General features: G+C 40.5%; 2 protein-coding genes across 7 annotated transcripts in view; one reads left to right on the forward strand and one right to left on the reverse strand.

Moving 5' to 3' along the window:
- Positions 1–24,519, forward strand: part of st6gal2b (ST6 beta-galactosamide alpha-2,6-sialyltranferase 2b) — a 25,834-nt gene continuing 1,315 nt past the window's right edge. The window contains exons 1-5 of one of the 2 annotated variants that reach the window (XM_051712543.1): positions 1–274; positions 14,397–15,114; positions 17,104–17,201; positions 17,298–17,399; positions 18,244–18,418. In XM_051712543.1, the coding sequence (XP_051568503.1) occupies positions 14,439–15,114; positions 17,104–17,201; positions 17,298–17,399; positions 18,244–18,418 (1,051 nt within the window). In that variant the 5' untranslated portion in view covers positions 1–274; positions 14,397–14,438. The remainder of the gene's footprint in view (positions 275–14,396; positions 15,115–17,103; positions 17,202–17,297; positions 17,400–18,243; positions 18,419–24,519) is intronic. The other variant, XM_051712544.1, reaches the window with a different exon arrangement.
- tmtops2a (teleost multiple tissue opsin 2a) overlaps positions 20,811–24,519 on the reverse strand; it is a 25,317-nt gene continuing 21,608 nt past the window's right edge. The window contains exons 4-5 of one of the 5 annotated variants that reach the window (XM_051712551.1): positions 21,961–21,989; positions 21,692–21,830 (exon numbers count right to left, since the gene is read on the reverse strand). In XM_051712551.1, coding sequence (XP_051568511.1) covers positions 21,963–21,989 — 27 coding nt within the window. In that variant the 3' untranslated portion in view covers positions 21,692–21,830; positions 21,961–21,962. Of the gene's footprint in view, positions 24,450–24,519 lie in introns of all 5 variants that reach the window. The other 4 variants (XR_007898691.1, XM_051712549.1, XM_051712550.1 and 1 more) reach the window with 4 other exon arrangements.

Genomic DNA, 24,519 nt, shown 5'->3' on the forward strand with positions numbered 1-24,519 from the left:
CGCTGTCTTTCTCTCTAGTTTTGCGAGCACAAGTAGAGCCTGAATTCAACAGTTACGTTCTGGTTGCGCAGACAAATTGCTCAAATGAAAGTAATGACAGAGAGAAAGGGAGAGAAAAGTTCGGATCCAGGTTTTTGGCGAGGAAACTGTTAATTGGATCTAAGTTGTAGTGTAGTAAACGTTTACACGTGGAAATTTGTACAGCAGTTAAATATAAACTCGTGCTGAACGGAACGGAGCGCGTTCTCGAAACGCGGAATATCTTCACAGATCAGTAAGTGCACCGTTTTCCTGTGTCTGCTATAATGCATGCAGAACTTTCTGCTCTTTTTATTCTGCGCAATATAAGAAATGTAGGTCACACTTTACAGTTTTCATTTTACCCAGTAATCTAGAACTATATACACTTAAAATGTATTGATCTTGTGGAATTGCATGTAGTGTTCACAGCGTTACTGTTATTACTATGACATATAATTTTAGTTTCAATTCAGTTATGCTGATGCCTTGCGCTTGTAGTCTGTTTGAATTAATATCTATGTATTGAGATGACAGTGTTTGTATGGGATTAAATCGGGAGAGAGGAAAAATGGGTCTGGAATCTTCGTACTTTTAAAGGGACTGCGCATTTTTACTTTCAATTCATCAGATTCTGTTCTTTAAAATTAAAACAGGTACAATATATATATATATATATATATATATATATATATATATATATATTGGGCATATATATATATATATATATATATATATATATATATATATATATATATATATGGGGCTGTCAGTCGATTTATTTTATTTTTTTTGAATGCCGACTAATTAATCAAATTAATTGCATACAACTAGCATTTATTGAGAAAAACCACCAAATAATGTTAATTCATATAAATAATGCATATTATTTGCACTTTCAGTTTGACCACATTTCAACGACTTTTCAGACAGTCCCTTACGACGAACTTAAAACATAACACATAAAACTATCCTGATTAGAATTAACAGTCTGCAAATGAAAAAAGACTCTTTAAAAAAAGGGGAACGGATGATAATAGCCAGTGTTTGAACTTGAGCTCTTTATCACTCTGTAGCGAAGTTCACACCAGCAGAGGTCCTGTAAGTAAATTATAGGCTATTTGTTTATTATATAGTATATTATTTAGCCTAAAATGTACGAAGTATCAATCTTCCTTGTCTTTGATTTTCCTGATTTTTAGTTTGGTACATGCGTTTCCCAAAACTGCACTTAACGTAACTTTATAAACATTTGTAATTTACCATGCTGGAAATGTTATACACATTTAACATAATTCATTACACAATTAGCCTACATATTGTTTTGCAATAATTTTGTGTAGAACAATCTATAGGCCTGTATTTTACACAATCACTGCTTCGTTTATTTAGTGTGTGTGGCAAGGAGAAAGGCATGCCCCTAATCAGGCTAATCAAGCCAATGAGAGGGATAAAGGTTCGGGAGAGAGAGAGAGCTACAGGCAGCTGCCCTGTATGTGTTTATGTTTGTGTCTTTTTGTTTAATTAAATATTACTTTGATGCTTCCTCCGGTTCCTCCTCCTTTCCCAACTTTACCCCATTACAGTGTGCATTTTTAATATTTCGTTTTCACAAATTGCTCTGTTGGTCAAGATGAAAGTTTCCAGGATCAGTGAAGACAGCAGAGGCCCTGTGTATGATCCTGCCAATGACAAGCACTAACTGAATCTAACGAGGTTCGCCGTTATTGTAGAGTGCAAAATAAGGAGATGCATGGAAGCGACGCTTTAGGGACATTCACCAATCAAAGGGAGGACTGCTCTTTACTCCCCACAACATGATGCTGCCACCGCCATGCTTCACGGTTGGGATGGTGTTCTTCGGCTTGCAAGCCTCACCCTTTATCCTCCAAACATAACAATGGTCATTATGGCCAAACAGTTAATTTTTTGTTTCATCAGACCAGAGGACATTTCTCCAAAAAGTAAGATCTTTGTCCCCATGTGCACTTGCAAACTGTAGTCTGGCTGAGCAGCATTTCATGTTATGTCGATATAGAACTCATTTTGCTGTGGATATAGATACTTGTCTACCTGTTTCCTCCAGCATCTTCACAAGGTCCTTTGCTGTTGTTCTGGGATTGATTTGCACTTTTTGCACCAAACTACATTCATCTCTAGGAGACAGAATGCGTCTCCTTCCTGAGCGGTATGGCTGCATGGTCCCATGGTGTTTATACTTGCGTACTATTGTTTGTACAAATTAACGTGGTACCTTCAGCCATTTGGAAATTGTTCCCAAGGATGAACCAGACTTGTGGAGGTCCACAATTTTTTTCTGAGGTATTGGCTGATTTCTTTTGATTTTCCCATGATGTCAAGCAAAGAGGCACTGAGTTTGAAGATAGGCCTTCAAATACATCCCCAGGTATGCCTCCAATTCAGTACACCTCCTATCAGAAGCTAATTTGCTAATTGCCTAAAGGCTTGACATTCTGGAAAGTTGCTTAAAGGCACAGTTAACTTAGTGTATGTAAACTTCTGATCCACTGGAATTGTGATATAGTCAATTCAAAGTGAAACAATCTGTCTGTAAACAATTGTTGGCAAAATTACTTGTGTCATGCACAAAGCAGATGTCCTAAACGGCTTGCCAAAACTATAGTTTGCTAATATTAAATCTGTGGAGTGGTTAAAAAAATGAGTTTTAATGACTTCAACCTAAGTGTATGTAAACTTCTGTCTTCAGCTGTAAAAAAGAAGACAGATATGGCCAGGGGCTGCATTAGCTGAAAACTCATCTGTTGATTTAAAAAAAAAAAGATTTCAGATTTCGAAGGGAGGCTGTGTGATTTCATGACTGCATACATCATTCATAACGTCAGTGTGTTGCTGCCAGTAACTGATAATATAACATGATAATAAAGCACATGTACACGATTGAAAAGAAAGTGTGGAAAATTTGCGCACCGTTTCTGCTGGTTATACTTGGTTTGAATCTAAGCTTAAACATGACGTTTAGTGCACAGTTCTGAGTTATTTTAGTGGAGTAGGCTGCCTGTATTATTCAGTTTTAGATGTAGGCTACGTCCTTCTCATCCGTGTCACTGCTTGCATGTTGATAGCAGACATTCTGAAGAAGATTCATGAGGTCTTTTCTTCTTTATTTCATGGCAGGTTTTCTTAATTGTGTTTAAAAGCTTTACTGATTTAAAATTCTCCTCTGCTGTGGATCGCCTTTGTTGGTGTAGGCGTTTGTTTCTCTCAGTGGTACTGGGCACAGGCCAAGTATGAAGGACTAAGAGACAGCACAGCAGGTGAACTTATTTATATCCTCTAATTTGTGATTGTAGTCACATAAAGGTTAAGGGTCTCAGCTACAAAATACAGAAACAAAAAGTTTGCAGTTTAAATCACCTGGGGGTATTCCAGAAAGCGGATTTAGACACTTACCCAGGTAAGTTTACTGAAAGTAAGCGGATGTCCTCTGCTTTCGGTTCCAAAAATGGAGCTTCAGCATTTTTCAAAAAATCTTAAATTGTGTTCTGCTGAAGGAAGACAGACATACACATCTGGGATGGCATCAGGGTAAGTGAATAATGAGAGAATTTTCATTTTTGGGTAAACTATTCCTTTAATACATTGACACCATCAGCAACTGTGGGAAATAAAAGATGATATGTTGCCAATTCAAAGTAAGTTTTCAGAAACCCCAATGTTAAACTGGGTACATCAAATAGTATAAAAAATAAAAGAAGTACATACACATGACATACAGTAAAATAAAATTAGCATGCACAGTACATGGTCAATACCAATAAAATTAACCTTAAAATAAATCAATATAGTAAACTCCTAGCCTTTTATGATAATATTTCTAGAATGTGAAGGTTAATACCTATTATGAAGTTCAGTGCAAACAAATAACATAACGGTGGACCTATTAAACATGAATGTAGGCGAGAGAGTTCTAAAATAAATGTTGAATTAAGCTTTTACAAGTATGGTAAAATGTTATAGTTTTATGAAATACAAAAACTCACAAACTGATTCAATAAAATTTACATCAAGCAAACTGTCCTGAACTGATGCAGTTCTTTTCACTATTACGAGTGAAGAGGAAATAATGATCGTTTGCAGTCATTAAAACATCTTGGTTATGTTCGTAACCTCCATTCCCTGATGGAGGGAACGAGACGTTGTGTCGATGTAGTGACACTAGGGGTCACCCTTCGGAGCCCCAAACACCTCTGATCTTTGAGAAAAGGCCAATAGGAATTGGCGAGTGGAATTTGCATGCCACGCCCCTGGACATACGGGTATAAAAAGAGCTGGCTCACAACCACTCATTCAGGTTTTGTGCTGAGGAGCCGAGACAAGGTCCCGGCCATTTCAGCGGGTAGTTCAGTGTTGTGGCAGAAGGGACACAATGTCTCGTTCCCTCCATTAGGGAACGGAGGTTACGAAAGTAACCAAGACATTTCCTATCTGTCACTCACTCGACGTTGTGTCGATGTAGTGACACTAGGGGTCCCTATACAAAACGGCACAACTAGCTGAACTGTGTTACGTGGACTGGCGGTGCGAGGCGGGCAGGCCATTGCGTGCCTCGTAGCCAGCGCACCTGGCCGTCATGTAACCTCCCCCAATGCTCCTATGAGTGTCGTACGGTACCCTGCACCTAGGGGACAGGTCGACTGCCCAAAAAATGGGGAAAGGCTGCCCCAGCCATGGCCTCTTCTCTTTTTTTCTCCCCAAAAAAGAATGGAAATCTTGTTCAGCTGGGGGCCATTAAGTGTCCATGTTGGTGGGTGTCACTCCCAAGGGGAAGACACCACGGAGACCACACCTTGCCCGAAGGGGAGGAAATGTGTGGAAATACGCCACATGGTCTTACCGAGCTTTGTCGGCAGTGATGCATGTGGAGAAGTCCCCATGGTAGGTCCTATCCAGAGGGGACGGAGCTCTACAAACACGGTGACAGGGGCAGAGAGGACTCTGCCCAAGGAAGATACGGGTCTCGTGAACATGGCTGGGGGGTAAAAGCACACATCTTCCCCTCCAGCAATGACAAGGCTGGGTCTGCCTCCTCTTGGGGCAGCACTTTCAAGTTCACCACCTGATCCCGAAACAGGGTCGTGGGAACCTTGGGCACATAGCACGGTCGGGGTCTCAGGAACACGTGAGTGTATCCCAGACCAAACTCCAGGCACGTGTCGCTGACAGAGAACACCTGCAGGTCCCCTACCCTCTTGATGGACATGAGCGTAGTCAGGAGGGCAGTCTTCAAGGAGAGTGCCTTTAGCTCAACTGGCTCCAGGGGCTCACAGGCCCCGCAGGACCACAGATAGATCCCACGAGGGAATGTGGCGCGGTCTGGGAGGGTTCAGCCTCCTTGTGCCTCTAAGGAACCTGATGATCAGGTTGTGCTTCCCGAGAGACTTACCGTCAACTGCGTCATGGTGTGCCACTATAGCGGCCACGTACACCTTCAAGGTGGAGGGAGACAGCCGCCCCTCCAGCCTCTCCTGCAGGAAGGAAAGCACCGACCTGACTGCGCATCTCTGGGGGTCTTCGCGTTGGGAAGAACACCACTTAGGCAAACAGGCGCCTCGTAGAGGGAGCCCCAGCCTGAGTGATCATGTCTACCACCGCGGGTGGTAGGCCACTCAGGTCTTCCACGTCCTGTCCAAGGGCCAAATGTGGAGATTCCAGAGGTCTGGTCGCGGGTACCATATGGTGCCCTGTCCCTGAGAAAGAAGGTCCTTCCTCAGGGGACTTCGCCAGGGGGCTGTCGCGAGGAGAGTGAGGTCCAAGAACCAAGGCTGGCTGGGCCAATAGGGTGCTACTAGGACGACCTGCTCCTCGTCCTCCCTGACCTTGCACAGAGTCTGTGCAAGTAGGCTCACTGGAGGGAATGCATATTTGTGTAACCCCCGGGGCCAGCTGTGTGCCATCGTGTCTGTGCTGAGGGGAGCCTCGGTCAGGGCATACCAGAGTGGGCAGTATACCGAATGAGACTGCGAACTTGCCCTGAGATGAGCCAGCGGTCTCGAACTCGACCGGGGCGAACGAGCGTACTGGGGAATGGGAGGTCCGCGGGGGTTACCCAGCGGAGCGGCTTACATTGGGGTCCCCAAATTGCCCCCAGTGCTAACTGACATGGCCTCATACCCGTAGGTAGAAGGACCGAGGTGGGGAGCCACTGGGGTGGCTTTCCATATGACGAAAGAAAGCCACGACCAAAACGTTGCCATGGTCATGTTATCGCAGTGAGGATATGACCCGTCCACGAACGCTGTCCCCACGTGGGCAGCGCCCAAGCATGTAAGACAGCTATCGTGGCCATCGGAAGCAGAGAGGTAACGACCGCAACCAGGAATTATACACAGACGGAAATGCATCTTTAAAAAGACGCTCTCCGTGAGTGCCACTCTTTTAGAAGGAAAATATACTCTTTCAGAGGAAGTATATACCCTTTTAGTCTGCTGAAACGACCAGGGGCATTCTCTGCACTCCACCGGTGCAAGAGGGGGAGAAGCTGCTGTAATGGGCCATAAATCCAACAGCTTTGCAGAGGTGAGTGGATCAGTGGAGGAATTCAGTTTGCTGAAACACAACCGCTCAGCTCCGAAGAGAAAATCTGAATGAGTGATTGTGAGCCAGCTCCTTTTATACCCGTATGTCCAGGGGAGTGGCATGCAAATTCCACTCGCCAATGCCCATTGGCCTTTTCTCAAAGATCAGAGGTGTTTGGGGCTCCCAAGGGTGACCCCTAGTGTCACTACATCGACACAACGTCGAGTGAGTGACAGATAGGGAACTTCCATGTTCTAGGTCACTGAAAAATGGCATGTATTTCTTCTTAGCGTCTGTTTCCATGGTGACTTATAGATAAGGCGCTCTGCTGAGAATGCCTTTGTGAATGTGCACAAACTCTTGAGTTTCAAACTCATAGTTGAGTGAATTAACCCAGAACTGGTATTCTGGATCTAATAACCACGAGTAAGCAATGCTTGGGTAAATCAATCAGGAGTTCAGGGTTTATGTCACTGTAAGTTAACCTTGCTTTCTGGAATACACCCCTGGTATGACTGGAGATTTACATGAGAACAGTTCTTCTCGGGTATCAGCTTGTTTTTCAAAAATTGGTAGAGCAGCTTTAGATGCAAAAGAGCAACTGCTAAAAAATAAGACATGAGTAACAATATACATTAGTGATTCTGCCGTTGTACTGGCTCTCCTTGTGATTTTTTTTATCCAGCACAAAGCTGGAATTGTGCACCTGACTCCCACACTTATAAGCCTTACTAAGCATGAAACTGTCTTTTTGTAGCATGTGTGTAGGCAGCTTTTAAAATGCTCTTGGGTGTCTAAATCTATAAAGATTAAATACTCTGCATTTACAGAAGAATATTTTCAGCAAAAAATGTCTAACATACACTATATTGCCAAAAGTATTCGCTCATCTGCCTTTAGACGCATATGAATTTAAGTGGCATCCCATTCTTAATCCATAGGGTTTAATATGACGTCGGCCCACCCTTTGCAGCTATAACAGCTTCAACTCTTCTGGGAAGGCTTTCCACAAGGTTTAGGAGTGTGTTTATGGGAATTTTTGACCATTCTTCCAGAAGCGCATTTGTGAGGTCAGACACTGATGTTGGACGAGAAGGCCTGGCTCGCAGTCTTCGCTCTAATTCATCCCAAAGGTGCTCTATCGGGTTGAGGTCAGGACTCTGTGCAGGCCAATCAAGTTCTTCCACACCAAACTCGCTTATCCATGTCTTTATGGACCTTGCTTTGTGCACTGGTGCGCAGTCATCTTGGAACAGGAAGGGGCCATCCCCAAACTGTTCCCACAAAGTTGGGAGCATGGAATTGTCCAAAATCTCTTGGTATGCTGAAGCATTCAGAGTTCCTTTCACTGGAACTAAGGGGCCAAGCCCAGCTCCTGAAAAACAACCCCACCCCATAATCCCCCCTCCACCAAACTTCACAGTTGGCACAATGCAGTCAGACAAGTACCGTTCTCCTGGCAACCACCAAACCCAGACTCGTCCATCAGATTGCCAGATGGAGAAGCGTGATTCGTCACTCCAGAGAATGCGTCTCCACTGCTCTGGAGTCCAGTGGCGGCGTGCTTTACACCACTGCATCCGACGCTTTGCATTGCACTTGGTGATGTATGGCTTGGATGCAGCTGCTCGGCCATGGAAACCCATTCCATGAAGCTCTCTACGCACTGTTCTTGAGCTAATCTGAAGGCCACATGAACTTTGGAGGTCTGTAGCGATTGACTCTGCAGAAAGTTGGCGACCTCTGCGCACTATGCGGTTCAGCATCCGCTGACCCCGCTCTGTCATTTTACGTGGCCTACCACTTCGTGGCTGAGTTGCTGTCATTCCCAATCGCTTCCACTTTGTTATAATACCACTGACAGTTGACTGTGGAATATTTAGTAGCGAGGAAATTTCATGACTGGACTTGTTGCACAGGTGGCATCCTATCACAGTACCACGCTGGAATTCACTGAGCTCCTTAGAGCGGCCCATTCTTTCACAAATGTTTGTAGAAGCAGTCTGCATGCCTAGGTGCTTCATTTTATACACCTGTGGCCATGGAAGTGATTGGAACACCTGAATTCAATTATTTGGATGGGTGAGCGAATACTTTTGGCAATATAGTGTATATACATATAAACACTGTCTCTCATTCTCTCTGTCAATAAAAACTCCCTTACCGTTTTTTTATTTTTATTTATTTATTTATTATACTTAAGCCCAACCAATACATTGATTGTTTGATATTATTGCCTAAAAATGGCACATAACAGATGTTACTATGTTTGGATTTCCCCAGTTATGTCCACAGTTATTTCAAAGTGATAAAAAAAGAATACGATTGAAAAATATGCATACTAGTGTTTCTTTCAGCGCAGTTCAGAGGCAGCGCTGCCCTTCAACTGAACATATAGCACGACCTGTTTAGTCTGATTCCCGAAAGAATGACTCTAATGAGCTGGTTCTTTTGACTCTACAGCATGAAACACACAATGTGACCAGTCAATATGATCAGCCTAATCTCACAGTGAAATCAGAAAGAGTAGGTCGAAATTATTTAGCAAATATCGGAATATGCTTACCGAAATTTAAAACACTGCCCCCAGCGGCCAAAGCGGTAAGTATTGTAGGGCATATAGGCATGAGTGAGCTCCATTTATGTCCAGAAGAGGTCACCAAAAGAGAGTTGTGAAGCGAGTTCCTTTCAGCTGTACAGGATGTAATACAGTAAAGAGTAATGCATATTTATGAACTGTACCCCCCAACCCAAACCCGAACCTAAATCTAACCATTAGTGGAGTCAAAATTAAATGTTAGGTGGAAAAGTGCAACCTTCGAATCTTGCTCGTCACTAGCGAACGAAGTTATTTCCTGGTTTCAACGTGGATACGAACCCAAGTCTCTCATGCTACTGATGCAAAGAGCTGCCGGTTGAGCCATGTGGGAAGGTAAACATATTGAAACCGATGCAAAAATGTCTGGAGGGAAATGTCGCATTTCAGTGAGTCGACATACTGTCGCCGATCCTAGAGTATTGGGAACGGCGACAGTATGGGATCACTGTATGACCACGCCACCATGTTTGTGACCAATATTCCATATACCTTCATTGTGCTGCGCTGTGAGATGCGACATAAACCTTGTTCAGGAGTTAAAAGAAGCTCCTAGATTCATACAGACAGGATCATCAGATGTTTTTTAATACTGTGACTAAATCAGACCAGAAAACAACACAAAAACATTTGTAACTTTTGAATGAGAGATGTTTACGGTGTTGTGCCAGTGGGCGTGTGTACTTGCCGGTCACACATCAGACTCGCCTGCATTCGTGGATGAATCGTGGATAAAATATCTTTAAATGTCCGTGAAAGTTCAATTTGGTAATATTTATGCTGTCTTCAGACCTGTATTAATGGTATACTGGATTTCAGGCGTCATGCTTTTGTCATGAAATGAAAGAGACATGCTAGTTTTTTTTTTTTTTTTACTAGATCAGGGAAAGTAGTGATGAAAGGGTAAGGTCTTAGTAAAATGGGTGGGGTCCAGTATCTGCCATTAATTGCACCAGGATGCAAATAGCATATAACACTGCAGAGAAGATGCTTTTTGTTGCTATTTACATTAAGTGTAAATAGCTTCTATTGCTTTTCTCACTTAGTGCAAAAAGCCTCTGCCTTGTTTTTTAATGCCTTGTCTCTCCTGTAAGTGGAATATGTGCTGGATCTGTATGGCCACTATGTTCACACAAAACAATCTGTTTAACCATCTGCTGGTTAATCTCAGCATCTCAGTATAAAAAAATGAAAGAATTAAAGTTCACTTTGAAGTTTGTGTGTCTTTGTATTTAGAGGTACTGGCTGATTGTGCGCATGGCTTCTACTGTTTCCTATTGTTGCCTGTCACAATGCAAAGATATGTAAACATTTAACTTTGACCTGAGACTGAGCACTTCCCCTCAGTCCCCAAACTACACTACTACAGCTATCCCTGCCTTTCTTTTTTCTATCACTCTGTAACTGTCTCTCCCCTCTCTATCTATACATTAATTTATTCTTCACTATTGAAAATAAGCTTTCTAACTATTCTATATGAATACATTTAACTCCCCTTATGACAGTGGATGCAGCCCTAATGAGGCCCTACGGTTCCATTATACTCCATTATATTCAGCATATGGGGGTTTTTAAGTCACAGTTAGGGCTGTAACTAACGATTATTTGATTATTCGACGATTATTGAAACGATTAATCATGAGCTCTTAACCGATTATTCAGCTTGTGCCCCGACATAAAAGGTTGAATTAAATGTGCTTACTAACAATAAAAAGGACAAAATCATCTTTTAAAAATACATCTAAATGACATTCACTGAATTAAAGGGAAAAAAAATACTTTGTATTAAGTTTAATTCAGTAAAGAAATTCACTGCAAAAAACTCCTCTTGTTATCAAGTGTTTTTGTCTTGTTTTCCATTTAAAACAATAATTTAAAAAAAATACTTAAAACAAGATACATTTACTTGAGAAGCACCATATGAGATATTTAGACTTGCTTTAAGAGAATGTATCTTAAATATAAGTGTATTTTGTATATAAATGTATTTTTTTCACTTGGTTATACTTCTGCGAGTGCAGTAAAGATAAAATATACTTATATTCAAGATCTATTCTCTCTTATTAATAAAGCTGTGTATTGCCAATTTTCTTCACGATAAGAAATGCACAGTGACACATATAAGTGCATCCGGAAAGTTTTCACAGCGCTTCACTTTTTCCACATTTTGTTATGTTACAGCCTTATTCCAAAATGGATTAAATTCATTATTTTCCTCAAAATTCTACAAACAATACCCCATAATGACAACGTGAAAGAAGTTTGTTTGAAATCTTTGCAAATTTATTAAAAATAAAAAACGAAAAAAATCACATGTACATAAGTATTCACAGCCTTTGCCATGACACTCAAAATTGAGCTCAGGTGCATCCTGTTTCCACTGATCATCCTTGAGATGTTTCTACAACTTGATTGGAGTCCACCTGTGGTAAATTCAGTTGATTGGACATGATTTGGAAAGGCACACACCTGTCTATATAAGGTCCCACAGTTAACTGTGCATGTCAGAGCACAAACCAAGCCACGAAGTCCAAGGAATTGTCCGTAGACCTCCGAGACAGGATTGTATTGAGGCACAGATTTGTGGAAGGGTACAGAACAATTTCTGCAGCATTGAAGGTCCCAATGAGCACAGTGGCCTACATCATCCGTAAATGGAAGAAGTTTGGAACCACCAGGACTCTTCCTACAGCTGGCCGCCTGGCCAAACTGAGCGATCGGGGGAGAAGGGCCTTAGTCAGGGAGGTGACCAAGAACCCGATGGTCACTCTGACAGAGCTCCAGCATTTCTCTGTGGAGAGAGGAGAACCTTCCAGAAGAACAACCATCTCTGCAGCACTCCACCAATCAGGCCTGTATGGTAGAGTGGCCAGACGGAAGCCACTCCTCAGTAAAAGGCACATGACAGCCCGCCAGGAGATTGCCAAAAGGACTCTCAGGCCATGAGAAACAAAGATTGAACTCTTTGGCCTGAATGGCAAGCGTCATGTCTGGAGGAAACCAGGCACCGTTCATCACCTGGCCAATACCATCCCTACAGTGAAGCATGGTGGTGGCAGCATCATGCTGTGGGGATGTTTTTCAGCGGCAGGAACTGGGAGACTAGTCAGGATCGAGGGAAAGATGAATGCAGCAATGTACAGAGACATCCTTGATGAAAACCTGCTCCAGAGCGCTCTGGACCTCAGACTGGGGAGAAGGTTCATCTTCCAACAGGACAACGACCCTGAGCACACAGTCAAGATAACAAAGGAGTGGCTCCGGGACAACTCTGTGAATGTCCTTGAGTGGCCCAGCCAGAGCCCAGACTTGAACCCGATTGAACATCTCTGGAGAGATCTGAAAATGGCTGTGCACCGATGCTCCCCATCCAACCTGATGGAACTTGAGAGGTCCTGCAAAGAAGAATGGGAGAAACTGCCCAAAAATAGGTGTGCCAAGCTTGTAGCATCATACTCAAAAAGACTTGAGGCTGTAATTGGTGCCAAAGGTGCTTCAACAAAGTATTGAGCAAAGGCTGTGAATACTTATGTACATGTGTTTTTTGTTTTTCGTTTTTTTTTTTTTTTTTTATCAATTTGCAAAGATTTCAAACAAACTTCTGTCACGTTGTCATTATGGGGTATTGTTTGTAGAATTTTAAGGAAAATAATGAATTTAATCCATTTTGGAATAAGGCTGTAACATAACAAAATGTGGAGAAAGTGAAGCGCTGTGAATACTTTCCGGATGCACTGTAAGTCTCGGGTCATCACGTTATAATCTAGCTGCATTAAGCGTGTGCGCTCGAGGGATGAGTGTCCCGTGACAGAGTGTGCATCAGCCGGGTGCAGTTTCAGTCTCTCCCCCTTAGATCAGGACACTTCACGTGACTCATTGAAGAGACGCTGACCACACAGAGAAATGCCAGTTTCAGAGTTTGTAGTTATTTACATGATCTGCTTCTGTATTATTTGAACTTTAATAAAACTATAACGCATTAAATATAACTTCATTAAAGATGTAACGCCGGGGTGTTTCCTTTAAAGAGCTCCGACTCTGTTTATTTCACAATGAGAGTGCTTCTGTATTTTCTTATTTTGTATTTATTATAATTCCTCATACTTTGTGATCTACATCAGCTGAAGCTGTTTGGAAAGTTTAGAGTTCATCTGGACTGTGATCTGTGTAATTCTTCCTCTCCTCAGTCAGGTGTGAACTGCAGTGCTGCTCTCAAGCGTCATTATTGGAGTTTAATTTTATCTCATGTTACGTTAAATGACATCAAATGACTATTCGACAACTAAAATTTTTGTCAATAATTTTTTCTTGTACGTCGACTAATTGTTTCAGCCCTAATCACAGATAATATGAAATTTGAATTACTTTGCATCTACACAAAAACACAGGTTAGCCCAACAACATTTCCCTAAAAATGTTTTCCCAATAGCCTTATAGAGTTGTCTGAACGAACGAACGAACGAATGTTGCTGATTTGCAAGTTCCCAGTTGATCTATGATTATAGACTATATGCCCACTTTTATAGCTGTCTGGGTTCTGGAAGTATTTTCCCCATTAATTTCTTCTATAGATGTTTCATGACATCCTCCATAATAGAGTTGTGAGCCATGAACCAAACCAATCAGCTCCAAGGTGAATCACAACATCACTAACTTATTTGAAAATTGGAAAAAAAGACAAAGGTACAAGTGTACTTACCGTCTTTCACGAGGGTACGAACTACAATCCCATGAAGCATTGTGAATGATGTTTTCGAATTAAAAACGATGGAAATATGTAAAACTACTGATTTTAGTTTGTTGATTATAAGATTATAGGGCTTTCCTATAACTAATTTTTTGCAAACTGATTTTACATGCCGCGTTCTACGTTTCGCTGCAGTTTTCTGGTGAAATTAATACTAGAGGCGATGCAAAAACATTCACTTTTACACAAATCTCGACTACAATGGCTGATTGTGACTTTAAAAACAAAACAAATATTTGCTCTATTACTCGCACACTGCTATGTTGTGATATAAAAAATAAAAATACAAAAAAAAGCTGCTATTACACTAATTTGAGAGCTTGAAATATGCGGCCCACATTCACTTTCAGTCTTTGGAAAAGTGTGGCGAATATAATTCAAAGGTAAAAAGGTCATAGAGTTTTGGAACAACCTGAGGGTGAATAAGTAATGAAATGATTTATCATTTTAATCTTATCTCTTTCTGTCTCCCTCCAGGATGAGTCTGGAATGGGGTACTGATAGTTCAGGCCTCATGTCATGAAGCAGTCAGATCAACTGCTGCTGCTGGCCCTGCTGGTCTGGATGCTGCTCTTCCTTGCTGTCTTCACCTACTTTTCTGACTCCCATCCGAACAGGCTGAGTTTCCTCACTGAATCTCAACGCTCAGACTCTATTCAGCATAATTCCCGAAACAGTATGGCATCCCGTAACATCCGCTTGGGTTTGCATGCAGATAGGAGGGGTCCTTTCCAGAGTAGGCGAGTGTTTCGACTTCCTCTTAGTGGAGATAAGCTGCTTCATTTCAGGAATTTTGGGAAAGGTCAGCCAGATTTTAGGAAGCACATTATGAATCCTCGGAAAAGCGACTACAGAGATGAGTATCGGTCGGTGGTTCGTGGTCTGTGGAAGGGACAAGGGTCCTTCAAAATGCTAAGTCAACGACTTCAGCGAGCCATGAAAGACTATGTTCACAACAACAAGCACAAAGTTCTCTACAAAGGCCAGCGAAAGGCAGGTAGGAATAGGCAGGATTTATTGTGTCAGATAAAACAGCAAGCCCAGCTCCGGACTCTAGATAGCTCTGAGCAGCCCTTTGCTCGTCTAGGCTTTCAACGGCTGATTCCGGCTCAGCCCCTTCAGCAGGCGTACAGGACATGTGCTGTGGTAACATCAGCAGGGGCAATCATTAACTCATTACTGGGACAAGAAATTGGTGAGTTGGCCAGAGGAGATATGCATAAACGGTAGCCCTAAAATGCAAATGGACAAAATGCAGACTTTGTTCTTTTCAGTGGCCAATAGTTCAAATTTTCCACTCTTGTTCTCACTTGTTTTTACTTTCTTTCACTTCCTCTCATCCATACTTCCTTTTTCTCTCTACTCGTTAGTCCTTGATTTGGTCTGCTTTTGAATAGACATTGACGCACAAGGCCTAATTGTTGAATATGTTGGAACATGAAAACCGCAGCTGACAGCCAATGACATGACAGATAAGTATGGGAGCAATGTTCCCTGTTCTCTAGAAGCCGTTAAATAGCATTGCCCTGCCTCAATGTCAGACCTCGGCTAGACAGAATGAGAGTGCTGCCAATTGAAACCCCTCAGTGTCTTTACTTGCTCTTATGCTTGTTGAAGGGATAGTTCACCCAACACATTTAAATTCTCTCATCATTTACTCACTCTCATGCCATCCCAGATGTGTATGACTTTCTTTCTTCTGCAGAACACAAATGAAGATTTTTAGAAGAATATTTCAGCTCTGTAGGTCCATACAATGCAAGTGAAAGGTGACCAGAAATGTTGTAGTTTCAAAAATCACATAAAGGAAACATAAAAGTAATCCATAAAACTCAAGTGGTTTAATCCATATCTTCTGAAGCGTTATGATAGGTGTGGGTGAGAAATAGATCAATATGTAAGCCCTTTTTACTCTAAATCTCCACTTTAACTTTGAGCGCATGAGAGCAGGGCTCAGCTATACTCATGTGACAACTAAAGAGAAAGTTTAGGAAGTGAGTCTATATAAAAAGTTCACTGTTTATTGTTGTTTGATGCCAGGGAAGCCCTCAGATGTGGCATGCACTGCAATGTGAATTGTCTTTTGCTGCCCCCTTGTGTTTACTGAATCTCTTGAATGTAAAAGTGTTTGATGGAACAAGTTCATCACAATGAACAGTAGACAGATGCTTTGATTATTCAGGTGTAATATAACTGCCCATCAAATGTGACCAAAACTGTAACATTTTTGTCTTACATCACTAGGAGCAATACCCAAGGAAGTCCATAATACCTGGTGAAAGCTATCCAATAGCATTCCCATTCATCTTAGTGGCAGTGGCTTGGCTGGTGTAGGACCCCTCAGAAGTACACAATTTTAAATATGCCATATTTGCTTGTAGGTTCAGTTTTTATTGAGCCAGTCACCTAAGGTGTAAATGTCGAAAAAAGCGTAGGAAAATTACTTCATGACAAGGCTGATTGACTGATGGTACCACAAGAATGTGCACAGTCCCAAGCCCTCCACTAGTAGTCAGTACACTACTCAAGTCAATTTGACACTTTTGCCCCTCTAAAATGGGCACTAGTAAATAATGTACAGCTTTTGCTCTTATGGAAAGGAATTGGTACTTTTATTCACCAAAGTGGCATTCAACTGATCACAATGTATAGTCAGGACATTAATAATGTGAAAAATTACAATTACAATTAGAATTTTTTTTTCAGAACTTCATAAACTACTTCAAAGAGTTCTTATCAAAAAGTCCTCCACGTGCAGCAATGACAGTTTGCAGATCCTTGTTATTCTTTAAAATTAAAAGTACCAATTTCCTTCTGAAACAGCAAAATCTGTACATTATTCCAAACTTTTGGCTGCCAGTGTATATATATAGTTAAAGAATGAAATATGTGCAATTTATATGTTGCTTGCAAAAGTTTTTATTTCATCTGGAGAAAGAGGCTGTTTGGGTCCAGATTTTGTCATTACAGCATTTACCAGCAGGGGCAGACTGGGTCATGCTAACCAGTCAAACCTTGACTCCTTGTAGGTACCCTGTGATATTAGCCTGTCTTTGGCATTTAATTTTAAAAAAAATAAAAAAATAAACATCATTAGAAGTTTCGTCACCACACACTGTCCATGAATATGATTTTAATAGTGCTTTTAATTGACATCTGTTTTTGCCAAAAATTGGTATTCTAGATTCCCATGATGCAGTGCTACGTTTCAATGGTGCACCCTCCGAGGGCTATGAAAGAGATGTGGGCAGCAAGACAACCATTCGTATCATTAACTCTCAGGTGAGGGTAATTTGCAGTAATATACCCTGAAACAGTCATTCTCTTTCTATCTGCCTGCTGGGGATAAATGGGCATGTCCTTTTACTTTTCTAACAGATTCTAGCAAACCCCCACCACAAATTCAACAGCAGTTCACTCTATAAGAATATTACCTTGGTAGCCTGGGATCCTGCTCCTTATAATGTTGACCTGGAGAAGGTAAGTAATTCACAGTGTTTTAATGAGAATCTTAAAGGAATATTCCAGGTTTAATACAAGTTAAGCTCAGTCGACAGCATTTATGGCATAATATTGATTCCCACAAAAATTTATTTTGACTCATCCCTCCTTTTCTAAAAAAAAAAAGCATAAATCTGTGTTCCAGTGAGACACTTACAATGGAAGTGAATGGGGCCAATTCAAGTGTCTCACTGGAACACAGATTTGTGCTTTTTTTTTTTTTTTAGAAAAGGAGGGATGAGTCAAAATAAATTTTTGTGGGAATCAATATTATGCCACATATGCTGTCGATTGAGCTGAACTTGTATTGAACACAGAACATTCCTTTAATCTAATGACATTCAGCCCAGTTTTGTGTCATTAGCTCAAAAATACAGTATAGTGTATTTGCAGTGTTATCATTTTGCAAAAATGAGAGCCGTTCAGGCAGCCATCTAGTTTCTTTTGTCTTTCTAGTCTAAAATGGTAACTTCATGTTTGTCAGTTTGTTTTCTGATACAATCTAGAACAGCAATTTCTAGAGCTGCAAATTTGAGAGACATACGGATAGAGGATGAGGAAAAAGAGTGGATGGGACTTTGCATTCCAAGTAGTCTTCTTCAGTATGATAGCACTCATCTGCCCAAAATGGGAAATGGCAATTTGCACAATCCGATCACAATGTGTCTTGTGTGCATTTACCCCTGGCTTTTAAAGTGGTCTAGTGCTATCCGACTGTCATCCATCCGATCACCAAAAACACAGTTTAATGCCAAGTGTAAAGGGGGCTCAAGTGTCAGAACGTTCTTTTGAATATGACGTTTTCTTGTTTTCTCGTCCACAGTGGTACCAGCATCCTGATTTTGACTTGTTTACTCCATACATTGCTCACAGAAAGAAGTTCCCTGAGCAGCCCTTTTATATCCTGCATCCTTCCTTTATCTGGAGACTCTGGGATATAGTTCAAAGTAACATGCAGGAGAACATTCAGCCCAACCCTCCTTCCTCCGGATTTATAGGTGAGTCCCTTTTTCTCACACACACGCACATATCAGTTTACAGTACACACACACAGTGTATCCACTTTATCAAGCTCACACTCAGCACAATTGCTGTGCTGCATGTTGTGACAGTAATTTTTTAAAGATTTGCCATGCTATGTGGTTTACTCACATATTCATGTTGTACATTACAAGATCTTCAGCAAGATTAGACGATTCTCTGCTTTCTTCAGTATTTCTGGCACTTTCCATGAATGCTGTGCTCTCTGGTGTCCCATTTGTTTTTGTTTTTTTTGTTTTTTTTAAGCATTAGAGGTACTAATCCCATTGTTTTTGTAATTATAACTTAGATATTTTAGATAAATTATTATTTAACATAAAATTAACCTAGCTGATAAGTAGCTAGTTTTAAACACATCAAATGTCTTCATTGGCCTGTTCCCAAAATCGCTGATGGGGTGTGGTTTTGACCTTCTTAACTGTATATGTACATAATTTTGACAAAATCTGTTGAATTGATATTCATTTAATTATAGTTGTTTTTAACTCTCATGTGGTGTTCGGGTTGACCTGTTTTGATTTTGTATCCTTTATCTGAATGGTACAAGACTTTGTGACTTTTCCTCCACTTGCTATCTGAACACACAAAAAAATCTGGACTTGATTAGATAAGTCTATGTGGTCATAAAAAAGTCACACTTGTGGTTTTTCGGGTCAAAATTGACCCACCATAGGAAATGAATGGGAAATACTAAAATATAGAGCTTTTTTTTATTTCTTATTTGCCAAATAAAAATCAATAAATCAGACACAATGCAGAACACAACCACACGTAAATGAAGGGGTGAGACTATAAAACATCCACAATGCAGAAAACACACGAGCGCACACACACACACACACACGGACACACACGTACACGCATATAAAGTTGTTTGACTAGATTCTCTCATTGACTTCCATTGATTTCATATCAGGCTAATGATATTTTCTATTTCCGAACTCTACCCCTAACCATCGCACAAACGTGCACATTACTAGATTTAAAGATCAACATCATCTGATCCATTTGTTTTTGTTTACAGATGAGGACATTTGGCCCTCACAAGTGTAGACAAACCTGTCTATATGTACCAAACATACCACACAGGTCGAAGTCTGAATCTGACCCCTGTGTGATAAAGTTTATGCTAGAATTTTGATGTTTTTAATAAATGACAGGTAACAAAACAATTACTGTCTTTTCTTTGATACACAATCAGATTTGACTGTGGCAGCATGGTCAGGTTTGACAGCATATTGGAGCATCATTGCAAAACCTGACACTTCAAAACAAGTGGTTTAGAAAAAGTGCTACAATTTGACAAATAATTGTTTTTTTATGTCTAAATATATACCCATTGCGTAACTTGTGATAATATCTAAGAATTAAGTTTGTAATGCCATTGGCATAAAGAGATTGGACGATGCATAGCGCACTGGAGCCATCTACTGGACATACTTGTCATTTCATGTAATTGTTTTTTTATTTATTTATTTATTTATTTATTTTATTATTATTATTATTTTATTCCATCAGATGTCACCAGATACCCCCAATGCATGACAAACTTTGATGTTTTGACTCTTTCAATTTACTGAAATTTTTTTTTTTTTAAGTGAAGATAACATAAAATGTGCTTTTTTATTTGAAAATTAATGGTATAATTAAGAAAGTTCTCCATAGAAGCTGTAACAAGAGGGCACTTACCTTGCTGCAGGCCTCGGCTAACTCGCAGACACAGTGCCCATGGGAGCATAGAGCACACGCATTAATGTGCATGCAATACACGCAAATGCACATGCACACACACACACACACTCTCTCTCTCTCACTCTTCCTTGTTGTCTCCCTTGCAAGTTCATTTCTGAATCTTAATGAGCGAATGAAGCTTTAGCTTAAAAAACACAGAGGGAAATTCACTACACATAAATTGTGCCCACTCATAACATAGTTTGTTTGCACTTGCTGTATGCATTGTTTAGGCACCCGATTCACTGGCAGAATTATGCAAATCAGGTTACGCCACAAACACACCCACATATATAGTGCTGGATGTAATTTGCATGGTGCATTTCCCAATCTCGTGGGTTGGTTCTGAGTGCTAGGTTATCGAGGTTGGGACTGAGTTTTGTGAATTAAGCTCAACCTATAGTAAGCCTGATTTATAAAGAAAGGAGACATGTTTGTGGTCAAAGGAATGACAACCAGTTAATTTAAATACTCAGCACTATATCAGCGCATGTAGTGCCTAGATAAACTGGATTGGGGATGGTTAGTGAATAAGACATTGTTTGGTGCTGAAATACGGTGTGTTGCAACACCCACAGACACACAAGGAAAATAACAAATATTATGGACTCATAGCAGTGAGTTTTTGGGTAATTGCTTTATTTGCATGTTTGATTCACATATAATCAAGGCCTGTGCACATCAGTGCTGTGAATACAAGTTGATGGCTCTCAGATGGTCAACATTCCTAAACCCACCAAACATCAGTGCTGCTCTTAAAGGCAAAATCCAATATCGCTCCTACTTTCAGGGTACTACAACAACAAACAACAAATGTTCCAATGTAGAAACGGCAATTGTTTTGAGGAGCTTTTAAAGGGATTTGAGTGTGATTCTTTTAAAAGTTGTAAATCGTGTGATCATGTGATCGCTACATCCACGCCGCTAGGTGTCAGTATAAGTCCAAGATAACTGCCACATCGGCCTGCGCAACATAAAATAAATAAAAAAATAAAAATGACAGAGTCCATGTTTAAATGGTTTGGGAACACAAAGAAAACATAGGGGCATGCATGTTCACACGTAATGCACCTGCACACGACCCAAACATACCCATATTCACAAGTCACCATTGGCTGTTTGCACTTTGCAAAGGCTTGCATTTTGTAACATTTATACTGACAAGGTTGCACCAGTCCAGGAACCATTGTAGGCTCACACAAATACAAATACTGACTGAAAATGAGCAATGTTTTGTGTCACGAGTCAGACTACACTTTGCCATCACAGGACTAACAGAATGAAAGTGACTGTAGAGATCACACTGGGGATCGATGCAACAGTTCAGCGTTTCTGCTTTTGATGGTTAGGCACTCAACAACACTACATGGGTTACTTTTGTCATCGCTTGGGAAATTGCTCAAATAATTTGGAGTTGGAAAATAAGGATGTGATTTTGGGTGGATTGGTTCAGTCCGATACGGGGGTGCTGCACTCATGTTGGTTGAGACCACTGGAAGGGGGTGCGTTCCCAGCCGCAGTGTTGCTATAAACCCTACGGTTGAGCTGGATGACAGTAGTTCTTGAAGGCATGGAAGAGTGTCCATTCTCTAGAGAGCTGTGTTTGCAATGAAACAGGATGAGGAAACACCTGTAAAACTGCACAAAATCACAAACATTAGTACTCTTATTCTCTCAGAGGCACAACAGAACCACAGCCATTAATATTTTTTTTATACTTAAAGGGATAGTTCACCCAAAAATTATAATTCGCTCGTCATTTACTCACCCTTATGCTGTCTCAGAATGGGATGACTTCTGCGGAACACAAAGATATTTTGAAGGTGTATGAGGTGTTTTTGTCCATTCAGTGTAAGTCAGTGGGGTCCAAAACTTTTAAGCTCCAAAAAGGACATAAAGGCAGCACAAAAGTACGACTCGAGGGGTGTAATACATGCCTTTTTAAGTGAAACAATCGCTTTGGGCCAGAAACAGACCAAAATTGTAATCCCAGTTCACTATAAAACTTGACATCCACAGTCTCCTTGGTGCATTCATGAGAAAAGCTCATTTATACACTTCCTCACACTTGATGCATGCATGGAACCAAAGTCCCTTTCAGGGCAAGTCCTTCCACTCGGCTGCCATCTCGGGAATGCTCCCGAGCAGCTATTTTCTATGGAAACACGCGGCATAGCTCTTATCTACTTGAATGGGGAAAGACCGAAATCTCCAAAATGGTTGGTCAAGATCATGATCAAAGAACATTTAAAATCAGCAGTAAAATCTGACTCTGATATTACTGTATACATTGTGCTTCCTTAGCTTTGATCATGCTAAATAATGAAAGTTTTCAGGCTGGTCCAGTTAACGTGTATGCATGTTCGGCAATTGACTGACATGCCATGCCTGTATCTAAAAGGTGTTTGTCTCTTTTACCTGTAAGGCGGGACTTCCATTTATACATACACGTTCCAATTCTTCTCATTCATTTTAATACAAGTGCTCAATCTCGGCCTAAATATTCTCTGGCAGAACAATGTACAGAAATCAGATATAGTTTGCCTGGTTCACAGATTTCATGGCCAGTTGGGCTATTTTAAAAATGTATACACGTTAAAATGATAAAGTGGGGGGGTTACGTTTTTTTTTTTTTTTTTTTTTTTTTTTTTTTTAAGTACCTCTCCAAAAAGTTGTTTTATTGATGCACTGCATAATGATCCCTGGATTGAGTACCTGGCAATTGCATGCTGCATCAAATCATCAAGACTGCACCTTGTTCCAGTCGTCCCCGCCGTCAAGATTTAAAATGAATAAGGATTAAAATTTTGGTCTGTTTCTTACCCAAAGCGATCAAATCTCTTCAGAAGATAAGGGATATACCACCAGTAAAGTAATTAATCACTAACTACTAATTACATCTTCTACATTGTAATTAGATTACTGTACTAATTACTCTGTCTGAAAAGTAATTGCATTACTTATTACTTTCTAAAACCCTTATCAACCTCGACCAGATGAAAAATACAAGGATAGACATGAAACTGTTCTTTTAATTCTTTCAAGTAAATAATATACAATCAAATAAATTATTCATGAACTGGCCAAAGAATTTAAGGGGGCGGCGTTAAATTAGAAAAGAGTTATTTGAACATTAGACGTTACATTTAGATTTTAAATTCACTATTGTTTTATATAGAATTGTTCTAGAGTTTATACAGTATTTAACACAATTACATCAGAAGTAACTGTAATTAAATTACTGAAAAAATAAGAGTGATCCCTTACTTTACTTTTTCAATGAAAAAGTAATTTAATTACAGTAAGTAATGCATTACACCCAACACTGTATACCACTCGCATCGTTAGGATTACTCTCAAGCTGCCTTTGTGTCCTTTTAAATGATGAGAGTTATCATTTTTGAGTGAACTATCCCTATAATTTTGTGTGTGAAATTTTGCCCAGCTGAAACTTCCCTTTAATTACAACACCAAAGTGCATTCTATATGCTGTTTTAGGATGATTTTGTGTTAATTACTATTAACTGGAATGCTTTGATGGACTCATTCTTTATTCTGTTGGATGTTTGATGTTAGGTATCCCATGTGAAAAGCATACATGGTTGACATTCATGCACTGTTGTCTGGTCAAGGAGAGACGTGCGGAAATTGTATCTGTTTACATTCAAAACTATGCATGCATGTGCCATGTGTTTATCTCTACACAGTGGTGTAAAGTAATGTAACTAATACAAAAACGTTGTTACTGTTACTGTAAGTAGCTTTTTTTACTTTCTTGAGTATTCACATTTTTTGCAACTTTTCCTTTGCTACATTACACAGCTTTAATAGTTTGTCTTTGGATGGCAATTAAATCCAGTCCACCCCACTCAAAAGTCCCTGTGGCATCTCCTATGGCGAACAGCATGATGGGCACTCGCCGCTGATTCTCAAATGATAGCTGCTTGGTTGGTGTTAAGTCAAGACACTTGGATCACTTCATTGCCTTGACAACCTGTAGAAGTGGTTACAGAACAAGCAAACTGTGTAAGGTGATTGGCCATCCCAAGGGGGAATCTCTTATGGCTCCTCTCATTAGACCTGATGTCTCATTGGCTGAGTGTTGTCCCAAGATCCTGGTTGGTCTTCATACTGGCGTGTGACTACAGCCCTGCTTACTATTTGAAGTGTGTGTCCCCTGTGTGTGTGTGTGCATGTATGCAGTGTGACAAATCTCTGATCTCGACAGGGTGCTGTCAGGCAGTGTATGTTGACAGCCTGCGGGCAGATGGCAGAATAACAAAAAATAAATAAAAAAACAACACTTCGCCAAGGTAGCCAACTTTTC

This window comes from Myxocyprinus asiaticus, chromosome 12 (genome assembly GCF_019703515.2).
Source record: "Myxocyprinus asiaticus isolate MX2 ecotype Aquarium Trade chromosome 12, UBuf_Myxa_2, whole genome shotgun sequence".
Lineage (NCBI taxonomy): Eukaryota > Metazoa > Chordata > Actinopteri > Cypriniformes > Catostomidae > Myxocyprinus > Myxocyprinus asiaticus.